This window comes from Pan troglodytes, chromosome 14, assembly GCF_028858775.2.
Source record: "Pan troglodytes isolate AG18354 chromosome 14, NHGRI_mPanTro3-v2.0_pri, whole genome shotgun sequence".
NCBI lineage: Eukaryota > Metazoa > Chordata > Mammalia > Primates > Hominidae > Pan > Pan troglodytes.
In genome coordinates, this window is record NC_072412.2 from 118,437,874 (window position 1) to 118,461,051 (window position 23,178).

The 23,178-nt window shown below is 51.2% G+C and overlaps 1 protein-coding gene across 14 annotated transcripts in view; it reads left to right on the forward strand.

Annotated features, from left to right (window-relative positions):
* ATP11A (ATPase phospholipid transporting 11A) overlaps window positions 1-23,178 on the forward strand; it is a 198,081-nt gene that overhangs the window by 129,636 nt on the left and 45,267 nt on the right. For 13 of the 14 annotated variants that reach the window (XM_009427269.5, XM_509744.9, XM_009427270.5 and 10 more), the window contains 10 exons: window positions 1,043-1,146; window positions 1,639-1,689; window positions 5,082-5,146; window positions 6,082-6,163; window positions 7,168-7,318; window positions 8,648-8,845; window positions 13,369-13,542; window positions 14,784-14,947; window positions 16,512-16,583; window positions 18,099-18,172. In XM_009427269.5, the coding sequence (XP_009425544.3) occupies window positions 1,043-1,146; window positions 1,639-1,689; window positions 5,082-5,146; window positions 6,082-6,163; window positions 7,168-7,318; window positions 8,648-8,845; window positions 13,369-13,542; window positions 14,784-14,947; window positions 16,512-16,583; window positions 18,099-18,172 (1,135 nt within the window). The remainder of the gene's footprint in view (window positions 1-1,042; window positions 1,147-1,638; window positions 1,690-5,081; window positions 5,147-6,081; window positions 6,164-7,167; window positions 7,319-8,647; window positions 8,846-13,368; window positions 13,543-14,783; window positions 14,948-16,511; window positions 16,584-18,098; window positions 18,173-23,178) is intronic. The other variant, XM_063792362.1, reaches the window with a different exon arrangement.

Here is a 23,178-nt window from a genome sequence, read left to right on the forward strand (position 1 = left end):
CGGGGCGGTGACCGTTGGTGCGCTTGGTGACGGGGCGGTGACCGTTGGTGCGCTTGGTGACGGGGCGGTGACCGTTGGTGCGCTTGGTGACGGAACGGTGATCATTTGTGTGCTTGGTGACGGAGCAGTGACCGTGTCCCCCTGATTTGTGCACTTGGTGATGATGCAGTGGTTGTTTCTCCCATTTGTTCTGATTCCTGTGTTTTATTTGTCCAATACTCCTCGACTAGAAAGAAACACAGGAAGGGATTCAGAGATGCTGTTGCCTCTTCGCAGATCCCTGGGCACAAGTTTCTCCTCTCTCCTCCCAAGGCAGGGCCGGTGCAGCCCTCATGCCCACCTCAGGTGGGCCTTCATCCGACCTGCTGGTGCTCACAGATGCTACTGAGGTCACCAGGCCTCAAAATGTGTTCTGAGAGCAGCAGCATCGGCATCACTGGGCACCATATTAGAAGTGCAGTTCTCAGGCCCTCCCTAGACCCACTGCATCAGAAACTCTAGGGCTGAGCCCAGGAATCAGGTGCTTCAGAAGCTCTGGGTAAAACTGACGTTCAGGCAGGCTTGAGGAGCCCCCCGGCCCAGGCCACGTGAACAGTTAAGTAGAAGGCCTGTGCCACCCAACAGCAACGGGCACAGGCAGGTTGTTGCCGAGAAGTGAAAATGAAGTGAAGTGATCCTGTGACCGCTCCCCGTAAACAACAGGGCGTTCTGTAAAAGGAAAGGGATATTTCAGGTCCTGGATTTGTTTCCTAATTAATAGCTACTACTATGACAGATAAATCAGTGTCCACCCTTGAAGAATTCGAGCATTGCTATCTGTCCTGTTTTAAGTGGAGGACACTGGGTAAGAATGGAAGGATGAGAATTTTCTGGCACCTGATAGATGCAGGAATAACAGTAGTACCTTATCTTTCTGTAACTATTAAACATTTACAAACTCATAGGATCAGCCAGGCTTTGTAATCACTTGGTTGGAGGCACCAGCGTCTGGGTTTGTGTTGAGCGTTTTGGCGGTGAGCTCACATGTCTTGCGCATTTGTAGACGCATTACGCGGTCCAGGACACCAAAGGCTTCCACACAGAGGAGGATATCGGCAGACTTCACGCCACCATCGAGTGTGAGCAGCCCCAGCCCGACCTCTACAAGTAAGCGGGAGCTTTGGGTTCTTTAGAAACGGTTTTTTATGCCCTCAACATTGCTCTTGCTTTTTCACTCCAAGTAGTCCAGCCATGTGGTGGTTTGGAAAGAGAATGTAAATCACTGCTTAAAGATTAAGACTGAGTCAAAAATACATTACTTATTTATTCTCATAGACTTGTACCACTCAGATTTGTAGCTTTTTATACAAATATTTGAAGTGGCTTCATGGAACTATATTTGCGGGGAAAAAAAAGAATAAGTTTTCTTTATTTTACGGAAGACGTTTGTAAACTGTGGGTTAAGGAAAATCACCGAAGCCTTGGGCTGATCAGAACAGAAAGTACCACAAGGGAAGGGGCTGGAGCGGGGCTGCTTTAGCCGCACACGGAGCGGGCCAGGTGACGACGTGTGGCTCACAGAAGGCAGGCGGGCCAGGCGCGCGCTTCCGGGGGGCCGCTGGGCGCGTCCGGTCAGTAACGTGGCTTTTCTGTCGCCAGGTTTGTGGGTCGCATCAACGTTTACAGTGACCTGAATGACCCCGTGGTGAGGTGAGTGCCTCTGCGGATGCCTTGGCCGCGGTCACCTCCCTTGTTGCGTTAGAAATGCATTCTTTGACGGACGCGGGTTTCCACGGCGGCTGCTCTGGTAGATTTGGAAGGTGGAGTTCCACGTTCCCACAGGGCCGGGCTCCTCTCTCGTCTCTGGTTTGTCTCAGGCACACGTCTGTGAATGTTGACAAGTTAGTGATGCTCGTGGAACAAGTTTTCGCGCAAGACTCTGCCGAGAGGGTTGTCTCACAGGCCGGGAGGCGTCAGGGTCCCGTGGAGCAGTTTCAAAGTGAAGGGCAGAGTACAGCTTCCCTGGGAGAAATGCCCTTTCATGATCCGGGTACTGATTTGTCTTCAGATATGAAGTTGAAAGACTTCTCATTTGGAGGCCGTTTTTGGGAATCTGTTCATCCACTCACCATCATTCTGGGGTGCATTACTGGCTCAAGGCCTATCTGGGGCTCACACCTACCTGAGAAGGTGGAATCGGTAGCCGGGGCAAGGCCGGGGCAGCTCACGGTTGGCTGCTGTGCCTTCCCGTTCACCAGCATGGACCCAGCGGCAGTCACATCGCATACCCATGAGGAAACAGCGACCCTCAGACACCTCATCTGTGGCCCCGAGGCAGCCTCAGCTGAGAGCCAGCCTGTGCTGAGCCCTGCTCTGAGCAGTGCCCACCTCCCAGGCCTAGGGATATTTTCCCTGACATTATTTCAAGATCTAGCATTTGTTGCTGACGAGATATTTGAATGTCACAGTTTAGGGAATTGGCTTTCACTGGGTTTTAAAGTTGCATCTTCTTCATAAACTCCACTTGTTAGGGAAATGATTTTTCTTCCATTGTAAGCACTCTCCAAGTTGTTGATGTCTGGGTAGGTACGGCATTGTGTGTTAAACAACACATCTCCCAGACACAGAAACACACTCACTGGGAAACTACTGCAAAGTGAATAGTTCCTGCAATGCTTAGCTCCTTGTAAGTCTCCAGGAGCTACTGTTTTAAGAAAACCATTTGTGCACTTCTTAGCATGTGTTTGTTATCATTACCCATCAGCAGGCTAGGAGGTGCTTTTGAGAACTGATAGTGGCCTTGCCTTGGTTTGCCTACGTATATACTGTTCTAAAGGTAAATTCCTCCTTTCTTTGGAGAAATCTCTTGTATTTCTGTGTGCCGTGAGAATTAATTTGTGTTTGAACAGACTTAGGCTTATTCATATTACCTATGGGATGAATCCAAAATAGTAAACATTGCAGGCTTTTCATCTTTATAGTTAGACCAAGTTTATTGCTGAACAACTTGGGACGATAATTGCTAATGTATTTTGCATTTTGATACTAACTCTGGTTTCACTTTTATTTTATATATTTTATTTTATTTTATTGGAGACAGAGTCTCGCTCTGTCACCAGTCTGGAGTGCAGTGGCGCTGTCTCAGCTCACTGCAGCCTCCACCTCCCGGGTTCAAGCAATTCTCCTGCCTCAGCTTCCTGAGTAGCTAGGATTACAGGCGTGTGCCACCATGCCCAGCTAATTTTTGTATTTATAGTGGAGATGGGGTTTTGCCATGTCGGTCAAGCTAGTCTCAAAACGCCCTCAGGTGATTCACCCACCTCGGCCTCCTAGAGTATTGGGATTATAGGCATGAGCCACCGCGCCTGGCCTAGTTTCACTTTTAAATATTTATGGTATTCCATAGACTTTTAATATTTAGATTATTGAAGATGTTTGTAAATTTGTGATGTGGACAGTTAAGAATTACGCACCCAAATTCTCAATCCATTCAGAGTGACGTTTCTTCTTCCTTCTGTCCTAACTAGAAGCAAAGTACTTTTCCAAGTAAATTATTTTTAGACTTCCCTGAGTCACTTTTTAAAAACGCTGTTTGTTTTCGTAAACACATGGCAGGAATTATTATAAGTGTGTTGCAAAAAGAAGCTGACAGTCCTTATAACACAGCCAGACAACCCATATGCAGCCTGGGAGCTCCATTTTTAGTGATTGCCGGGGAGGACGCGCGTGGAGCCCTCAGCCGCAGCCTGGGGTAGACAGCCCCACTCTGCCTGTCTTCAGCTGGATGCAGTTCTGAGGTCTATCGACCAAATATACTGCATGCATTTTACATTCATAATATTCAGTAGGTTCTTAATTTTCCATGATAGAAGGACAGTAAATACAATGATAAATGAAAAGCAAACTTCAGCAAACACTTTTGACCCTTTACCCTCTGAAGCAATCCTCTGGATGTTATCAATAGCAAAATTTATACATTTGAATCTTGCTGCTTATTTCTCCCTTACTACTTAGGAAATGAGAAGAGATTATTTTTCCATCAGCAGGGAACCCTGTTATATCAAGAATATAAGCCCCTGATGGCAGAGACCCTGCCTGCTGCTCATGTGGCTTCAGTGCGCAGAGCGGGGCTTGTTCCTCCATGTGTGAGATTTTTAAGTTCTTTGGCTGTTGCTTGTTTTCCCCCAAAGCAGCCATGCATGGATTGTCCCAGATTTACAGGTCCCCCCATTCAGAGGAGCTTTGCAGTGTGGCTACCAGTGTTTCTAATGGCCGGATAGAGTATCAGCCTTTGTCTCCAGGAATAAGACTGTGTTTCATGGGACTCCCTGAATCTCACTGAGGATGTAATAGAAACAATTGAGGCTGGGCATGGGGATGCCCAACTGTAATCTCAGCACTTTGGGCGGCCAAAGCTCAAGTTCACCTGAGCCCAGGAGGTCAAGGCTGCAATGAGCTATGATCGTGCCCCCAGCCTGGGCGACAGACCCTGTTGCAAAAAAAAAAAAAAAAAAAAGAAACAGTTGAAAGTTGAGTGACTTTTATTTTATTTCACATCCACCCCTCTTTAGCCTTTCCAGAACATTCTGGGACCTTCCTTCCAGTGCAGCTGTTCTCAACCTGAGGCTTGTTAGGAGAGGGCTGCTGGGCCCCACCCCAGGGTTTCAGGTTCTGACTCGGTAGGCCTGGGACGATCTTCCTGACTAGTGTGATGGTTCCTGACTGGCTCCAGGTGCTGCTGACGGCACTGGTGGGGCCACCTCAGGGACCCCTGCTCTAGAGGTCTCTCGGGGAGTGTTGCTGAGGCTGTCGGGCGCAGCTCAGTGGGTCTGGGTGGGGCCTGAGGTCCCGCGTGCGCCAATGGGAGGCCCTTGCCGCTACTCCTGGAGCCATGTGTTCGTCCCCCAAAGATAAGACCACATCTGTTCACATGGACCTGGGCTGACTTAATCATCTGAATATAAGCAAACCTCCGTGTATGCTATCTCCTCTGAAAATGAGATCTGTTGAGCAAACAAGTGGGTTTCGCCTCTGCCTCTTGCCCCCCGCCCTGCCCACTTGCCTTCGTGTCCGCATCATTTCTGATCATCGTATCTTTACAGGCCCTTAGGATCGGAAAACTTGCTGCTTAGAGGAGCTACACTGAAGAACACTGAGAAAATCTTTGGTAAATATTTAATTAATTATTAACCATTGCCCCTAACATTAAGGATGCATGAAGCAAAAGTTAAAACCCGCAGCGGAACCCGAGAGCGTTTCTTGGCACCTTGAGGTGCTGGAGGCTTTCTGGCCGCGCAAGTTCTGCCCCACTGAGATTTGATCAGTGAATAAGTGCAATCCTGAAGCAGCTGCATCAGAGAATACGGCTTACGGATTAAGGCCTCTAGTTTTTGGATTCAGAAACAGAACATTGCATCCGTGAAGGAATTTATGAAATTTAGTTGTGCAGGAAATGTTTTTCATGTCTGCGTTTCTTGACTAGGATCTCCCATTTCTTGTGGGTTGTTGTCTGTTTTAATTGAGGTAACCTTTAGAAGTATAGAAGTGTGCCCCACTGTCAGAAAATGCTGTGCAGGTGTCCCTCAGTGTCCTTGGGGGACTGGTTCCAGGATGCCTGCAGATGCCAAAATCCACGGATGCCCAAGGCCCTATTTGCATGTAGCCTACGCATGTCTGCCCCTGTAGTTCACATCATCTTAGATTACTTCTGATACCTAGCATGATGTAAATACCCTGTACTGTTTTTATCATCTGTATTTTGTATCATTGTATTGTTATTTTTATTGGGGATTTTTTTCAAATATTTTCCATCCCCAGTTGGTAGAACCTGCAGATTAAGAACTCGTGGACATGGCGGGCCCAGTGTATATTAAGATATGAACTCTTAAAAAATGAAGCATAGATTGCTTCCTATGCATGAAGAAGAGTCTTTATCCTAAGGAATCAAGTGCTAGTGTTATGTGGCTATGGACACTAGCTTGTGAAATTAAAAATAAGATTCGCTTTACCCAAGAATTGATTTTCCCCGCAGCTGTGTGTAACTCACCATAAGGCAAGACACACTTGCGCCCTGGTCATCACCCTTGCTCTTCCTCTCTGTAGGTGTGGCTATTTACACGGGAATGGAAACCAAGATGGCATTAAATTATCAATCAAAATCTCAGAAGCGATCTGCCGTGGAAAAGTAAGGCTGGATGCGCATGAGAACCTGCAACTTAAAAGTATCATTACCCACTGTAGAAATGGAAGTAGCTTCCTCTTGGCCTTATTGGCAGTTCCTTTGCCACTGTACAGCATCTTAGTAACTGCAGAGCTGACCATTCAGATGGACTTTCTTATTTTGTGGTGAGGTGGATGGCCACACCCCTCCTTCCTGCTCTTTCTAACGCCTGATACCAGGTTCACAGCGCTGCCTCTTACGGACGCCCTGACGTTCCGGTTCTGAAATCAGTTCAGTATCCAACAGCTCCTCTCACCATTTCATGAAAAACTCCAAATGGGCTTACTTTTAACTCTGGGATTTGGTCAAAACCACGCATTCTCTGCTATGGTTTTACAAAGGAAAGCGTTAGCAGAGAGAACAGAATCATCTTTTCATTAAACAGTAAAGTCCTGATGATAAATATATCAGGATGGTAGCTGAATTTGTGCTGGAAAAGAAAGGCTTCTTCCTGAGATCTGCTAAGACCTTAGTTAAGGATCTGTGCTTTTCCTGTACTGAGGACACTTCCTTTCAGAGTTATTTACTTTTCTCCCCCTCCTTTCCTCCCTCCCTCTCTTCCTTCCTCTCCTTTCCTTCCTTCCTCTACAGTGGTGGGTAGTCACTAAGTTTTGAACCAATTTGTTGATGCTTAATGGTAGAAATTGATTTCTGGATGTACTTTTCAATGACGGAAGTCCAGGCAGTGCAGAAACATGGTCCGCAGTGTGGCTGTGAGCAGCCCTCTCTCTCCTGCTTGTGGCACTTTACCCCGTCTTGGTTCTTACCTTTGGCCTCTAGAAGTACGTGCCAGGGACCATGGCACGGACGCAAGTACAGAGGACCCACCGTGGTGCGTTGAGGGCGAACACATCACTGTGCCCTTCCTATTCTGTTTCTTCACGAGGTGTCATCTTGATATCTGTGAGAAGGAAGTGCAGAGCTCATTTCCTCAGGGACCAGTGATCACCTCTGTCCTTTTGTTTTAGATCGATGAATGCGTTCCTCATTGTGTATCTCTGCATTCTGATCAGCAAAGCCCTGATAAACACTGTGCTGAAATACGTGTGGCAGAGTGAGCCCTTTCGGGATGAGCCGTGGTATAATCAGAAAACGGAGTCGGAAAGGCAGAGGAATCTGGTATGGAGAATCACTGCCCTTGTATGATCCGAGGTGACCTGTGGGCCGTTATTACAAAAATGTGGTGCAAGAAAAAGATGACGGTGAATTTACTGTAGGCAAAAAGCAGCTTGATTGATTCAGTCTCTGTGATAGATGCATTCACTGAAATTTAAAGTCTCAGTGGACACCAGCTGCTCCTGCCATCTTTGGATCTGGAAAGGTACAGGTTCCCACAGTGAAATCATCAGGACAATACCTTAAATACTTGCACTGTGTCCTTTGTTTAGAGAGTGCTGAGAAAATGCTTGTTAATGGTTATGAGATAAATGGCACATATTTGTGGTAAATACTTGGAAAAAAGGGTCTGCTCCCAGTCCAGAGCAGGGCCATGTGCAAACCAGACCCCGTCCACTGAGCCTAGAGCAGGACCGTGTGCAAACCCAGACCCGTCCACTGAGCCTAGAGCAGGACCGTGTGCAAACCCAGACCCGTGTCCACTGAGCCTAGAGCAGGACTGTGTGCAAACCCAGACCTGTGTCAACTGAGCCTAGAGTAGGGCTGTGTGCAAAACCCAGACCTGTGTCCACTGACCCTAGAGCAGGGCTATGTGCAAACCCAGACCCATGTTCCCTCTGTCCACTGCAGGGCCATGTACAAACCCAGACCCTGTCCACTGAGCCTATAGCAGGGCCGTGTGCAAACCCAGACCTGTGTCCCCACTGTCCAGAGCAGGGCCATGTGCAAACCCAGACCCATGTCCACTGAGCCTGGAGCAGGGCCGTGTGCAAACCCAGACCCGTGTCCACTGAGCCTGGAGCAGGGCCGTGTGCAAACCCAGACCTGTGTCCCCTCCGTCCAGAGCGGGGCTATCTCTGCATCATCTGTCCTTCCCACAAAACTAACATGGCCCCACAGATCAGGATAAAAGTATACTGAAAAGTCATTTCACCAGGCTTAGTTTTTACATCTGTAGGTTGTTACCAAGTATGTTTTGTTATAAGAGACACAAAGAGATCCCATGAATATGCAGAAGTAAAATTGCCGCTGGTGTCTGGTTGGCGTGTCTCCTGTCATCGGCACATGCTTGTCTTAACTCGTGATTTAATCTCCACTTGCTGGCAGGACAGCCCCACAGCTCAGCCCCTGGACCTGGCAGGTCCTGGCTCAGAGACCAGGTGACCCAGTGGCTGCCTTCCGCCCATAGTCCTTGTCTTTGGACTCTGAAATCTTGTATTTAGTAGTAGCGCTCGTATAACCTATGCCTAAGCCTGAGGTGTTAGAGCAGCATGTTGGAGCCCTGCTGTCCCTCCTGGTGGAGGCGCTGACCCGCACCTTCTGCTCTTGCAGTTCCTCAAGGCATTCACGGACTTCCTGGCCTTCATGGTCCTCTTTAACTACATCATCCCTGTGTCCATGTACGTCACGGTCGAGATGCAGAAGTTCCTCGGCTCTTACTTCATCACCTGGGACGAAGACATGTTTGACGAGGAGACTGGCGAGGGGCCTCTGGTGAACACGTCGGACCTCAATGAAGAGCTGGGACAGGTTGGTGTCTCCTGAGTCATCTGCTGTGATTTATTAACATCTGGGTGAGTCTGCTTCACGTTCCTCAGGTCCTGTGCCTGTCATCCGAGCGTGGCTGTACCTGTAGCTGGCGTAAGACAGCAGCAGGGTTGTTTTGAACCCTATTTATGAAACAGTCGGCCGTGCTGTTACATTTACAACAGATGCAGAATTACCTGCACTTGCTGACTCCTGGAAACTCATCTGGAGCTTCCTGGGCAGAACTCTTTCTGTGTGCAGGTGTGAATCAAGGCTGGTGGGTAAAAGTGGCTTTGCCAGCCTTGCACTCTGCTTCTGCACCTGATATTCAAGTCTCATGGCGAGCTGGGTATTTTCACTTTAAAGATGAACAAACCAGAGTTTCAGTGACTTGGTGGATTGCAAAGAGTTCAAACGCCTCCGTTCAGATCCTGCTGCTGCATGATGGCTGCGGGAGCTCGGGCTTCACCGCCACACCTCGAGTGTCTCAGTCTGTGAAATGGAGATGATAACAGATGCTGGCCTTACAGGATTGGGTTGCAGATTAAATGAGATAATGGACACAAGGTGCACAGCACAGGGTCTGGTGTGACCACCGCCCTGCCACCGCACCACCGGGAGGCACACACCAGACCTGCTGGCTTGAAGGGAGCTAGGGAAAGACCCATTCCCTGGGTTTCCCCAGCCTAGAGCGGTGACCTTCCCTACCTTCCCAGCCTTAACATTGCAGAGTGCAGGGTTGCCAGAGCAGGTACCAGTAAAGGGTAATTGGATTTTTCTGAAGAAATAGCGATTTTGAATGATATTTTAGCAAACAAGGCCACTTTAGACAGGTAGCTGAAACCTCCATCTCGCACCCAGATGACTTAGACTCTGTAAATAGACTTAGACTCTGGCAGATACAGAGGCCTCTCTCTGCCTCCTGTGAGGAAGGCCAACAAACGGAAGGATCATGTTCCACATTTGATGAGTTTGACTTTTGAATGTGTTCCTCCAGCATGTCCCATACTCCTCACAGTGCTTTATTGTTTGAGTCAGCAATGCGCAAACTATAATTTAGTTGTTCAATAGTCAGGTATTTTTATCTAGGAATATTCTATCTCCTTTGCAACAATAGATGGTACATTTTGTGAGCTTCTGATAAATTCTTTGGGAAAGAACTTTTTTCTGTAACAAGGAAAGTGCCCAGCACCATTGAGTGTGGGGAAAGCGCCCAGCAGCGTTGAGTAGGGGGGAAAGCGCCCAGCAGCGTTGAGTGCGGGGGAAAGCGCCCAGCAGCACTGAGTGTGGGGGAAAGCGCCCAGCAGCACTGAGTGTGGGGGAAAGCGCCCAGCAGCGTTGAGTGGGGGGAAACGCCCAGCAGCGTTGAGTAGGGGGGAAAGCGCCCAGCAGCGTTGAGTGCGGGGGAAAGCGCCCAGCAGTATGGAGTGGGAGGAAAGCACCCAGCAGTGTTGAGTAGGGGGGAAAGTACCCAGAAGTGTTGAGTAGGGGGGAAAGCACCCAGCAGTGTTGAGTGGGGGGAAAGCGCCCAGCAGTGTTAAGTAGGAGGGAAAGCGCCCAGCGGTGTTGAGTAGGGGGGAAAGCGCCCAGCGGTGTTGAGTGTGGGGGAAAGCACCCATCAGTGTTGAGTGGGGGGAAAGTGCCCAGCAGTGTTGAGTAGGGGGGAAAGCGCCCAGAAGTGTTGAGTGCGGGGGAAAGTGCCCAGCGGTGTTGAGTGCAAGGGAAAGCGCCCAGCAGCATTGAGCACGGCAGATTTCTTCTCTGCCCTCTTCAGTCCATCTCCCTGGAGTTCTGCAAAACAGAATTTAATTTCTGTTGTTCTGTCCTGACCAAAACCAGGCTCCAGCTTGGAGGCTGACCTCCTCGTACACAAAGAAGTGTGTACTGTTGCTCACGGGGGACACACTGAGGTCAAGATGGGTGGACAAGCCCAAAAGGCAGGTTCATCTGACCGCAGCTCTGTGGGTAAACGCCTGTGCCCACTGTCGCTGTGCAGTACAGTAACACGACTTCTTTTGTATGTGAAATAGATTCACCCACCAGTCAAGCGTCTGTGTCCACAACAGAAACAACCATCTGCCATGGAGATCCTGTGCCAGAAGCACTTCGTGCACCTTCTCTGTGTCCTGTGCACACTTTATGCACCTTCTCTGTAACCTGTGTGCTCAGTGCCATTGCCCCGTTTCTCAAATGAGAAACTGAGTCAGGAGCAGGCAGTGCCCCGTTCTGCGATGCAGTGCTACCTCCCGAGCACGAGTGCCTTGGAACACAAATCTTGCTTCAGGCCAAGTTAGCAGGCAGGCGTGCGTTGTAGTGAGGGCCATCTTTTGTTCCTAGAGCTGAGGGTGATGGCAGCATTGACCAGCACTGGGCTTAGGGTTGACTGTCCCACCACCAGAAAAGAAAATTGCAGGCCAGGACCCCTGATGAACAAAGTTGCAAAAATCCTCAACAAAATACTAGCAAACCAATTCAGCAGCATACAAAAGGATCATACCCCACCTGTGGGATGCCAGGGTGGCTCAATGTGTGCAAATCAGTAAGTGTAGTGCATTACGTCAGCAAAATGAAGGACAAAACAATATGATTATCTGTGATGCAGAAAAGGCATTGGACAAAATTCAGCATCCTTTCATAACATCTCTCAACAAATTTTAGGTATAGAGGAATGTACCTCAACACAATAAAGGCCATAAATGAGAAACCCACAGCTGGCAATGGAGAAAAGCTGAAAGTTTTTCTTCACACACAATGGAGAAAAGGTGAAAGCTTTTCCTCTGAGATCAGAAAGAAGACAAGGCTGCACACATTCACCCCTTCTATTTAGCATAGCACTGGAAGCTCTAGCCAGAGCAGTGAGGCAAGAAAAAGAAAAGGCATTCGTATAGGAAAGGAAGAAGTGAAATTGTTTGCTGATGACACAATCTTATATATAGAAAAGCCTAAAGACTCCACCAAAAAGCTTTTAGAACTAATCAACAAATTCACTAAATTTGCAGGATACAAAATCAACACCCAAAATCAGTAGTGATTTTATATACCAGACAAGAAACTATTTGAAAAAGAAATCAAAGACTTTAATAAACTTGCTTAATAGTAACAAAGCAAACAATCTTATCTCTGCGTCCCGAGCTAACAGAACTGACTGGATTTGTGTCCAGAGGTTTTAAGCTTTTGTTTCCACGTTCTTAAAACTGGGATAATAACACAGTTGATGTGTTAATAACAGTTGAAGATTAAATGAGGCTCTGCCCAGTGGCTGGCACACCGTGAGTGCTCAGTAAAGGTCTTTTATAATTAATTTTTTTAATTGTTCATTTTCATGGTCATGTTTCCTAGAAATATGCCACCTATTTAGTTATAGCTAAACAGGATGATAAACCAAACCTCTTAACATTTGTTACCTCATTCTTATCCATTTTACCCTTTTAAAAATGTTTTTAGGGCCAGGCACAGTGGCTCATGCCTGTAATCCCAACACTTTGGGAGGCTGAGGTGGGTGGATCGCCTGAGGTCAGGAGTTCAAGACCAGCCTGGCCAACATGGCGAAACTCCCATCTCTACTAAAAATATAAAAATTAGCCAGACGTGGTGGCAGGTGCCTGTAATCCCAGCTACTCTGGTGGCTGAGGCATGAGAATTGCTTGAACCTGGGAGACGGAGGTTGCAGTGAGCCGAGATCATACCACTGCACTCCAGTCTGGGTGACAGGGTGAGACTCCGTCTCAAAAAATAAAAATAAAAATAAAAATGCTTTTGGGATTGAAAAGCGTTTATTCTAAGTTACTTCAAAGTCCTGTGTAAGAAGGGTACACAGGTTGAATATCCCTTATTCAAAATGCTTGGGAAGAAGTGTCCCTGTGGACGCGCCCAAGCTCAGTCTCAAGATGCTGCCGTGCGTTCCAGAACTCCTACCTTCAGTTATTCACGATAAACGTGTGACCCATGAGCTTATCTAAAATCAGAGTTTAAGACGGGTTGTATCTGTAACACATATCACAGTTTTCTCCGAGATTTGTTTTGTCCTTATTTGCTTGAATTTTACCTTCTCAACCTTACATGGTATTGTAGGTTTTGACCTCCGAGACTGTATAGAGTAAGTTCGTCCTCTCTGTAGCCTTGGTTTTTTATTGTTGTTGTTAAGATTCGGGACAACCCACTTACACTCTGTCTTCCCAAACAAATGGAGCCCTGGCCCCACCCATGTCTCTGTCCCGGGGAATGGGACTATGAGACCATACTCTGTTTTGCTCCCAACCCAGAGAAGGTGTCCCGAGGCCTCCCCACCCATCCTCCTGAATTGCACCTGCCAGGACTGCAGGGTCCTGTTGGACTCTGGGAAGGAGGATGAGGCAGGAGCATGGCTCAGCCCAGTGAGGGGGTCTGTCTGGGGGAAAGCCTTTAGAAATCCACCGCCTATTCAAGTCACAGTGGGAGCTGGGGAGGAAACACGGCTGCTGTGTGTCTGAGTCGGAGACATGCGGGCCTCCCTCAGAGCGTGCTGACTTGCTGTGCCCTGCCCGCAGGTGGAGTACATCTTCACAGACAAGACCGGCACCCTCACGGAAAACAACATGGAGTTCAAGGAGTGCTGCATCGAAGGCCACGTCTACGTGCCCCACGTCATCTGCAACGGGCAGGTCCTCCCAGAGTCCTCAGGAATCGACATGATTGACTCGTCCCCCAGCGTCAACGGGAGGGTAGGTGGCAGCCCCCACGCCGTCCAAGTGTGTGAGTGAGTGGGCGGCTGTGCATGCTGAGTCCACCCCTTTTCACTCAAGTGTCCAGGAAAATCCAGGCCCTCTCTACGGACTTCAGTGGGAGGGATGGTCAGAAGGTGCGATGTGTGTGGTGTCCCGTTAGGACACATCTGCTCAGTGATACCCGTGTTAGAATTGGTTATGAAAACCATAGAAGCAGGGCAAACACACATGCATGCACCCAGACACCGTGTGCACACGGATACACATGCACACATGCTCACATGCAAACACATGCACTCACATGCCCAGATACTGTGTGCACACACAATGCAGACACACGCACTCATGCCCAGACACCGTGTGCACACACAGACACACATGCACACACGCTCACATGCAGACACACTCTCACACACTCCCTGACACTGTGTGCACACATGCTCACATGCAGGCACACACGTACTCTCACACACGCCCAGATACCGTGTGCACACACAGACACATGCTCACACGCAGACACAGGCATGCACTCTCACACACGCCCCAAATGCTGTGGCTCCAGATCTCAGCATCTCTGGGCAGGGCTGGAGTCCCAGGCTGACGCTGTTCCTGAATTTCCCCGCACACAGGGCAGCCTCGGGGATCAGGTCCCAGCCGGCTGTGGCCCTGAGCACATCACTTCGCCTTCCTAAACGCTGATTCTGCAGCTGCAGGCGCAGGATAATAGCTCCAACTTCTTAAGGGGTTTCAGGGTGAATGTGACAATGTGAGTCAACAGCAGGAGCGCCACAGGTCACGCCTAGTCTAACACACGCTTTGGTTAGGAGAACGTCCCCATCGCACAGGCACCAGGGCAGAGGCACAGCCAGGGTCCAGGGTGTTTGTGAATGTCTGTGTTCGTGGCACCGTGTGACTCAGTCTCCCTTCCTGGACGCTAGCGGTCACTTGCCATTTCTGAGCGCACATGAAGCCTCTGTGGTTTCTAGAAGTGTCGGTGCTGAACGCACACCCGTTTAGCCTTCCTCACCCGTCAGTCTCAATTACAAAACAGAGTGCTTGAGAACGATGGAAAGCTGTAATTCCATCCCACTGTATAACCCCTCACCGCCCACAAGCTGCCTTCGTGGCCGCGGGGACCCCCCCCCCAACCCGCTTCTTGTTATCTCTCTGCGCCTGTTTCCCTCTATCTTCAGTGGACGCACCGTGATTTGGGGGTTCTGGGAACTGCTTTTTTATAGGAGCGCGAGGAGCTGTTTTTCCGGGCCCTCTGTCTCTGCCACACCGTCCAGGTGAAAGACGATGACAGCGTAGACGGCCCCAGGAAATCGCCGGACGGGGGGAAATCCTGTGTGTACATCTCATCCTCGCCCGACGAGGTGGCGCTGGTCGAAGGTGTCCAGAGGTACGTCACAGGCCAAGGGTCTGCCTGGGTTTCCTGATGTGACTCAGCCCCACCCCAGCCCCAGTCAGGGATTTGCACCTAGAGGCGTCCTCAGCCCCACCCTGTGCCCTCCACACTGAGCTGTGCTGCCTTTGCACCCAGCTTCTCTGGACCCCTGTCCCTGTATGAGCCCCTCCCACCGTGATAAGCAGCGTCTGGTCCCCGGCGCGTGAGTCTTCATCTCTGACTTTGCGTGGGTGGCTTTTCCTCCTGAGGTCTGCAGTAAGTTAGAGGTCATGCCAAATAACCACAGGCTTCAAAATACGGAAACAATCATTCCTTTAACACAAATCTCCCTCCTGCATCTCAGAAAACTGAAGCCCAGAGGCCCAGCGGCCTTCCCAGAGCCACAGCCTGGGCCGGGCAGAGCAGAGCTGGTGCGGGACCTGTCACCGCCCACCCTTTAAGCAAACGCTTGGAAAAATACTTTAAACATTCCAGATACATGGCATAATTTCAACTCAGGGAAGCCATTTTCAAATCCATCCAGCTCATGACTTCTGTGTTACTGAACCTCCCCTCCCCAAAAGTGCCTTCAGGGACTGAGTATGGTGAGAATCATGTTCGCGCTTCTCACCTCATTACAGCCATGTTTTTGTCGCTGCTAAACTAATGTGTTTTCTCCATGCAACTTGAGTAGCAGCACAGATACGTCAACAGTATCACCGGGGCCCTTCGTTCCATGCGTAAACCCACACATGCGTAGGTGAGGCTTCTTGGAGCTGGGTTTCTCTCTTCTTGAAACACAAGTGCCCAGGAATGCCACTGCCTTCATCACAGGTGTTAGAAGTCAGGGCAGGCCGCCCCGCCCACCTTTGAGACTCCTCCCTGCCCTGAAGCTTTTCCTCCAGCCGCTGCTCCCACCTGGGCTGGCCAGAGGCCTCCACTCCCATCCCCCTGGTGCCGCGAAGCACGTCTGTCTCCCGGGTCCTCTGCTGGCCTCTCGCATCCTGAAGCCATGCTCTGTCTCTGCCGTCCCAGTGGCTCCCACAAGGCCCTGAAGGTCGCTGACCCCCAGGCGTGCAGGAGGAGGCATTGTATAGATGGGTGCACCCACGTGCTGGCTGAAGGCCTGCGCTGGACCTTCGTTCCCTGTCAGTGACTCAAGGGCCTTGATGTGGGGGTAACAGCCTCTCAGGGTCCCTCTCCCTCTGGCATCGTGTTCTCCGCTCAACAACAACAAAGTCCACGAATCAATGAGCAAAAGTGTCATTGAAGCAAGGATTGCAGGCCATGTGCCTGCCATGCTCTTCTGGAGAACAATACTGACAAGAATGTGCCTCACTGCTGTGTGCCAAGTAGGGTTGGGTTGGGTAGAAATTCTCTTGCTCTTGGAAGATTTTTTGAATGGTGAATAAGTTCATTATGATAATTTCCTAACTTTATAATGCAGTTTATAATCTCTGTTTAACTGAAAGTATTTCTTTTTTGAAAAGAATGCTTTACCAAAATATAAAGCAAATACTCTATGAAAGAGGAACATCAGAATCTCAGATTCACCCCGAGGTTTCCCTTCTCATTGCAGACTTGGCTTTACCTACCTAAGGCTGAAGGACAATTACATGGAGATATTAAACAGGGAGAACCACATCGAAAGGTATGTGCACCTCACCCTCAGATGTGAAAGGACTAAAGAATAAGGAGTGTTCTTTATAAGGTTCTGCGTTTGAGGGAAAAGACAAGTTCTCTATGTTCTCCCACAATTCGCTTCCTCTCCTTCCCAATGACACCCCAGGAATGTCACCAGAATGTTCTGGAGAAGTGCTGGACACTTAGAGAAGGGCTTGGGTGCAGCCACAGCGCTGCTTCCCCTGGATGGTTTTTCTTGGAGATGTAAATTGGAGTTCGGTGAACAAAAGTTCACTGTCAAATATGTTTTGGGTTAAGCCACCTAAAGTCAGGTTTTGCTGCAGGCCGTGTTCTGACCTCTCCAGGCCCCTTTGCCTCCACGAGGGGAGTGAGCAGCTGCCCCCGGTGTGGCCATGAGTCCCGCAGGGAGGAACCCTGGCTCACGTGCTGGGAGCACAGCGTCCTGTCGAAAACAGTTTGCACAGTTACGCTTTTCAGTCACCAGTTTGATGTTGGATTGTTTTACTTTTCATATCTTTAAAACTCTTCCCATTTTTTAGGGACTGTCTCTGTCCCAAATTGCTTGTCCCTGAGATAAGTGACCCATCTTGAGATCTGACTCAGGAGAGGGGGTGGTGGCTTATCAACAAGCACGAATGTGCGGTCATGGTTCCGGCAAAGACACAAGATCTGGTGGTGATGGCCTCAAAACACGTGGATTTTAAAATTTCATTCTTAGGGAAAATAAACTCCCCAGTGGAAGAGAAAGGACAAATCCCTTGATTCGGCGGGGCTCCTGGGCCCTCCGCTGGCACCAGCTGCACCCTCTCCACAGCACCCTGGGCTTCCCGGGGGCTGCAACTCACTGCCATTGAGGCTCCGGGTTTGCAGCCGTGGAGGTAGTGAGGTCGTGGCCTAGATGAGAGCCCCCGTCAGGGCTCTGCCGAGGGACCCCTGGCTCTGAGCTGGGCTGGCACTGCGGCCAGAGCCCCTCCGCAGCTTCCCACTGAGTCCAAGGCCCTGAGGAGGCTGAGGGGCAGCAGCGGGGGCTGCCAAACACTTCCGATGCTCCAGACGCCATACAGGTTTTCTGAGTCTTCCGGTAACAGGACAGCACCAGCCAAAACGCTTTTTCCTTTGGTTTTGATCTCTTAGGGTAACGCCAGTTCATTGACAAGGTTCCAATCTCTGACACAACTTTGAGTCTCTGTTCAGCAGTGTTTAGGGAGGGAGTCGGTACATAGGGAATGTAGCCTGCTTGGCAGAATCTGAGCCTATGCCCTGGGTAGGATGGGGACGTAGTGAGGAGCCGGTGCCACAGGGCCCAGACTCTGCCCCACTGGGTACACCTGCTGCGTCCTTCAAATCCAGGCCTCTCAGGGCATCCATGGGAGGACACCCCTCACCCAGCAGCCCTCTGTGTGTCCCCTGAGGAGGGGCCAGGGCTGCCCCAGCCATTCTGCTGTGGAGAGCTCCACAGTTACCAGATGGAATCACGTGAGCACCCGTGTGGACGGTGTGACCTTCTGCATTTCTCTTTCAGGTTTGAATTGCTGGAAATTTTGAGTTTTGACTCAGTCAGAAGGAGAATGAGTGTAATTGTAAAATCTGCTACAGGTAAAATTTCTTTTTCTTTTGATTTAGTAAGTTATACATGGTGGTTGTGTTTTATTCTGATGACTAAATTCTACAGGAGCTTTAAGGATTTAGGGTTTAAGAATGATTTATTCTTTTTTAAAAAACTATAGACAAATCCTCTCAAAATACTAATTTTTTATTTTTAAAAACTGCAACATTTCTGGAATGCTGAGGAAGGAGTCCTGGGCTAAACATCCGGCACCCTTGCTCTGTCCATCTTTTAGTGTCGAGTTGGGGCCACTTTACTCTTGAAAATTGCTTAATTCCATTTGTGAAAGTTCCCCTGCCCATCCCTATCCCCCACCTGCTTTTCTCCATGCAGAGCTAAATGACATAAAATGTTTTTAAATAACCATTTTCAAGGAAAAGGTGACGTGGGTTTGCAAATGTATCTATAATAATGTTCAAAGTTGCAAAGTGAGCTTTGTTGATTGGCAGTTGCCGTAACAGTGTGTCTGTGAGAACAGCACACTCGGTTCGTGCTCCGGAATGCTGGGATGAGCAGTGGCAGGGCACAGTCAGAGCCCTGTGGCCGCCATGATGTTTTGGTGACCCGCACGGGTGGGAACTCTCCTGATCCTCCCACTCTGACCTGTGGCTGCCCCTGTCCCTGACGATTGCCTCTGCAGGCCAGGTGGATGCATCTGTGGTCCGCTGACCTCCCTGCGAGGAGCTCTCCCAGGCACTTTGCATCCCCCGTGCACAGGTGGACGACCTCGTCTCCCCCGACCCTCAGCAGGTCACGACACATGCCACAGGTCACTCAACACCGCAGCCCCTCAGGCTCCCGCCCACAGTGCTGAGGCTTGAAGGTGCAGGCGCCCCTGGCTGTTTGCCCTGGACAGGCAGGGCCCATGGGCTCCGTCTGCAGAGGCCACCCCTTTGCATGGCCATCACTTCCTAAGAGCTCCCACCGCCCCCTCTGAGGCTCTCACTCACCTTCATCACCAGGTTGTCCTCAAGTGTCCCCAGAGGGCACTGCCCACAGCCCCCACAGTGGCCTCGTTCCCCGCTTCCTGCCGTGGGCTTTCCCATAGGAAGGGCCTTTCACCCATCTGTCCTTTCCACGGACGGCTCAGGAAGCCTCTCCCGGCCCTCAGCCCCATAGCAGTGTGTGGGACATTGCTCTATGGTGGAGCTGTCTGTCTGTCTGCAGCTGCTGGCTGCCTGCACGCATCCCGAACGCAGAACCGATGCTCTTCTCAGCAACACGCTCACGTCGCGCCACCCTCCGCCGAATGCTCCCAAATCCTGTGCCGTTCAGAGCCCTCCACGCAGTGTCAGAGCAGGGCTTCATTAAGAGCTGTGGGATCTCACTCTTCATTGTTTCCTAAAACCAGACACTCCCAGGCTGCATTTAGCTCTTTGGAAAGATGCCTGGCAAACAACCAAACAGCCACTCCCCGGAACCAGACAGACTCCAGGCTGGAGAGCTTCATGCCAGCATTTTCCTAAGATGTGCCGAGTTTAATTTTAACACAGTAGACAGAGCAGGGCCATCATCAGTGCCGTCGGGCACCCTTCGGATCAGGACCATGGTGCCTCACTTCCTAAGACCCGGAAGGAGCTGTAGGGGGAGGCAGTGTGACTCTCGGTGACGCCCTGTGAGTCATAGCGGCTCTGGGGTGGGCAGCAGCCTCAGGAGGGAGGAGGGTGCCATGGCTGCTCTGGGGGGCTGCCGCCTGCCTTCGCTGGTTCCTTAGACACAGTCCCACTGCGTCACACAGCATCACCTCTGAGACACGCCATCAAATATGGGATGAATCCAGGCTCCACAGTGAGATGTCTACTGATGGTCATAGGATGAGGAACAATCTGTGTGTGAATGTTGCCAGGACTCCCACGAAGAGCTTTTGCCAGCCGGACTGTGGGATCAGCAGGACAGGGTCTGAGAACAGGTTCAGATGCGTGAGACTTCTGTGTGTCAGAACCCTTCCCCCCGGCTCGGATGAGGCGCAGTCCTGAGAGTCTCAGCCACTCGGAGTTATCTGGGATAAACGCATCCTGGGTAGGAAGTTCCTGGTCCATCCCGTCACGTGGTTTTCCCCGTAGCAGTCGAATCTAGCTGTTGAGCCGTGGCTGGAACATGCTGCCCGTGACCTGCAGGGCTGACCACGGTGCCCAAGAAGGCAAGCATCAGCCACCCCGGAGCCGCCCCTGCCGCGCACTCACCCTGGAGCCGCCCCTGCCGCACACTCACCCCGGAGCTGGCCCTGCCACACGCTCACAAGGGGTTTTTGCTGCATCCTGAATGCCCAAGACCTCAGGGCATTGTGGGCTATGCCGTGGAATCTTTGTAAATAACTTCTGTTACTATCAAAAGGCTGAAAAGCCGCTGGATCACTCGAAGAATCCGGGTTGGAGGCATTTGTGCCATGAGAATATCCCTATCCGCACTGGGACGCCTGTGGATCTCCTAGGGCCTCTCCAAGGAACTGAGAGCTTGCAGGAGAGACGGCCCTGCCATCTGAAGCCAGCCACTCATCAGTTACTTTTAAGAGAAGTTTGAATATGTAATTAAGCAAGGTGTTCTGTAAGTAGTAGTCATCCCCGGAGAGGCTCACTAATTGCACTGGAGTTCTGCCTGCTGGGCGGGGAGACCCTGCACCAGCTCACAGCTCGTGTTTCCTCCTGGGCTCAGCCCTGTGGGGGCGTGCGGCTGTCAGAGCCGGATCTCACTGTTGTGGGGCTGAGCAGCTCCAACAGGGGCCTCCCATGGTGTCCGCAGGACCCTTTTTTATATGTCTGTACCTCAGTCATGTGTGCTTTCCTGGGATTCTCCACGGTGGAATTTTGAGGAAGGACTTCGGAAGTCACAGGCCACTCGGCTGCATCAGGCCTTCCCTTTCAGAGGCAGATGTGAAGTCTCTCTTTCGGGGGATCCTGCGGATGCTTACTGCACCCAAGGTATTATGTACGCAGTACACAGAAGACCGACTCGAAAGAAGAAAAGGAGAGTACATAAGCATATTCATCTATGAAAAAGAAAAGCAAGCAGAAAAGACGAAAGAGAAGGAAAGTCCTAACAGTGCACCCTCCTGGAGCTCCTCCAGGAGCCGCTTCCTCGATGCCCTTTTTCCAGCCATTTCGGGGACATTTGCTGTCACGCCTGGCTTTCCATGTCCTTGAGCTGGTCTGTGAGACACAGTGAAAGACCCCCCACCGTGGGCTCAAACTGTGGTTCTATAGCCCTTTCTCTTCTCCAAATGGCAGTAAGCCCTTCTTGGTCCCAGAGGGGACAGCCACCAACCACGGCTGCACCTGCGACACAACCCAGCTGTCTTGGGGACAGGATCCTGTGTGTTCGGTTATGTCACCTGTGTGCGCACGGTCTTCAGTTGCTCATTGTAGATTAACTTTTGCTCTGTCCTCTGGGTTTTTTTATTCCAAGGCTGTTCCTCACCAAGTCTTCAGGCTGAAGGTATCCTGTGTCTTACAGTGGAATTCACAAGCTGAGACAGTGGGAAAGTTAAGCCATTCACATGCTCTTGGCATGAGTTGTGAGCCATGAAACATGAATTTTCTAGTAAAAAATGTGCTGTTGTTCAAGAATGCATCATTATGTCATTTGGACCACAGTTCTCATTCTGAACTGTATCTGATGAAACAACAGCGTTGGCTGGAAACCATGGGAGTCGGGAAACGGCTCTGACATCGATTGGGTAGTTTAACCCCCGGGCCCTGCTTTTCTATGCTGAGCAACTGAGACTCTGTGGTCACATCTCTGCAGTTCTGCAGAGATCCTCCAGGGTCCAACTCCCAGCCTCAGCCTGCTCACTCCCATGCCCTCCAGCCTCAGCCTCCCCACTCTCCCGTGCCCTCCAGCCTCAGCCTCCCCACTCTCCCATCCCCCCAGCCTCAGCCTCCCCACTCTCCCATCCCCCCCAGCCTCCCCACTCTCCCGTGCCATCCAGCCTCAGCCTCCCCACTCTCCCGTGCCCTCCAGCCTCAGCCTCCCCACTCTCCCGTGCCCTCCAGCCTCAGCCTCCCCACTCTCCCGTGCCCTCCAGCCTCAGCCTCCCCACTCTCCCGTGCCCTCCAGCCTCAGCCTCCCCACTCTCCCGTGCCCTCCAGCCTCAGCCTCCCCACTCTCCCGTGCCCTCAAGCCTCAGCCTCCCCACTCTCCCGTGCCCTCCAGCCTCAGCCTCCCCACTCTCCCGTGCCTTCCAGCCTCAGCCTCCCCATTCTCTCATCCCCCCCGCCTCAGCCTCCTTACTCTCCTGTCCCCTCCAGCCTCAGCCTCCCCATTCTCTCATCCCCCCCAGCCTCAGCCTCCCTACTCTCCTGTCCCCTCCAGCCTCAGCCTCCTCACTTTCTCATCCCCCCCCAGCCTCAGCCTCCCTACTCTCCTGTCCCCTCCAGCCTCAGCCTCCGTCCTCTCCCATGCCCTCCAGCCTTTGCTCGGCACTGGTTTGCTGCATGTATTGGCAACACCTGTGTCACCAGGTGCCATCCTCTCTGGCTGCAGGTTGGCAGCCACCTCGGCCACTTGAGCGTCAAGTGTAGCCGTGTTCCCACAGCTTCCCTGTTGGTGTCTCAGGAGTTAGTGCTTCCTGGGATCCAGGAAGGAAGGCAAGGCGGACCCCTGTTCCTACTCCTGAGTCCTCGTCCAAGCTCCAGGCCTTGGATCCGGGTCGTCAGCCCGGGAGCGTCCCCTCCCCATGTCCCTCCCACCACCACCCTGGGGACCACTGCCTGCCCACCCTGGGGCCCTCTGGATTGGCCCCAGTAGACTTCCCGAGGGCCCTCAGTGTCTGGGGGTCTCAGGGCTCTGCCCCGCCAGGAGCTGGGCATGGAGCTTCCTACGCGTGCCGCTCAGGCTGCTGTTGTTTCTCCCACCCTGCCGTCACCGCGCCGTGGCACGGCGTTTCCCTGCGCCCAGGCACAAACCAGCCGCCTGGCAGAGTGCCACGTGGCTTCGCGGACCAGGGATGCTTCAGGTGCAGAGGGGGCTCTGTGTGTCGGGAGCACCTGCGCCCAGGCAC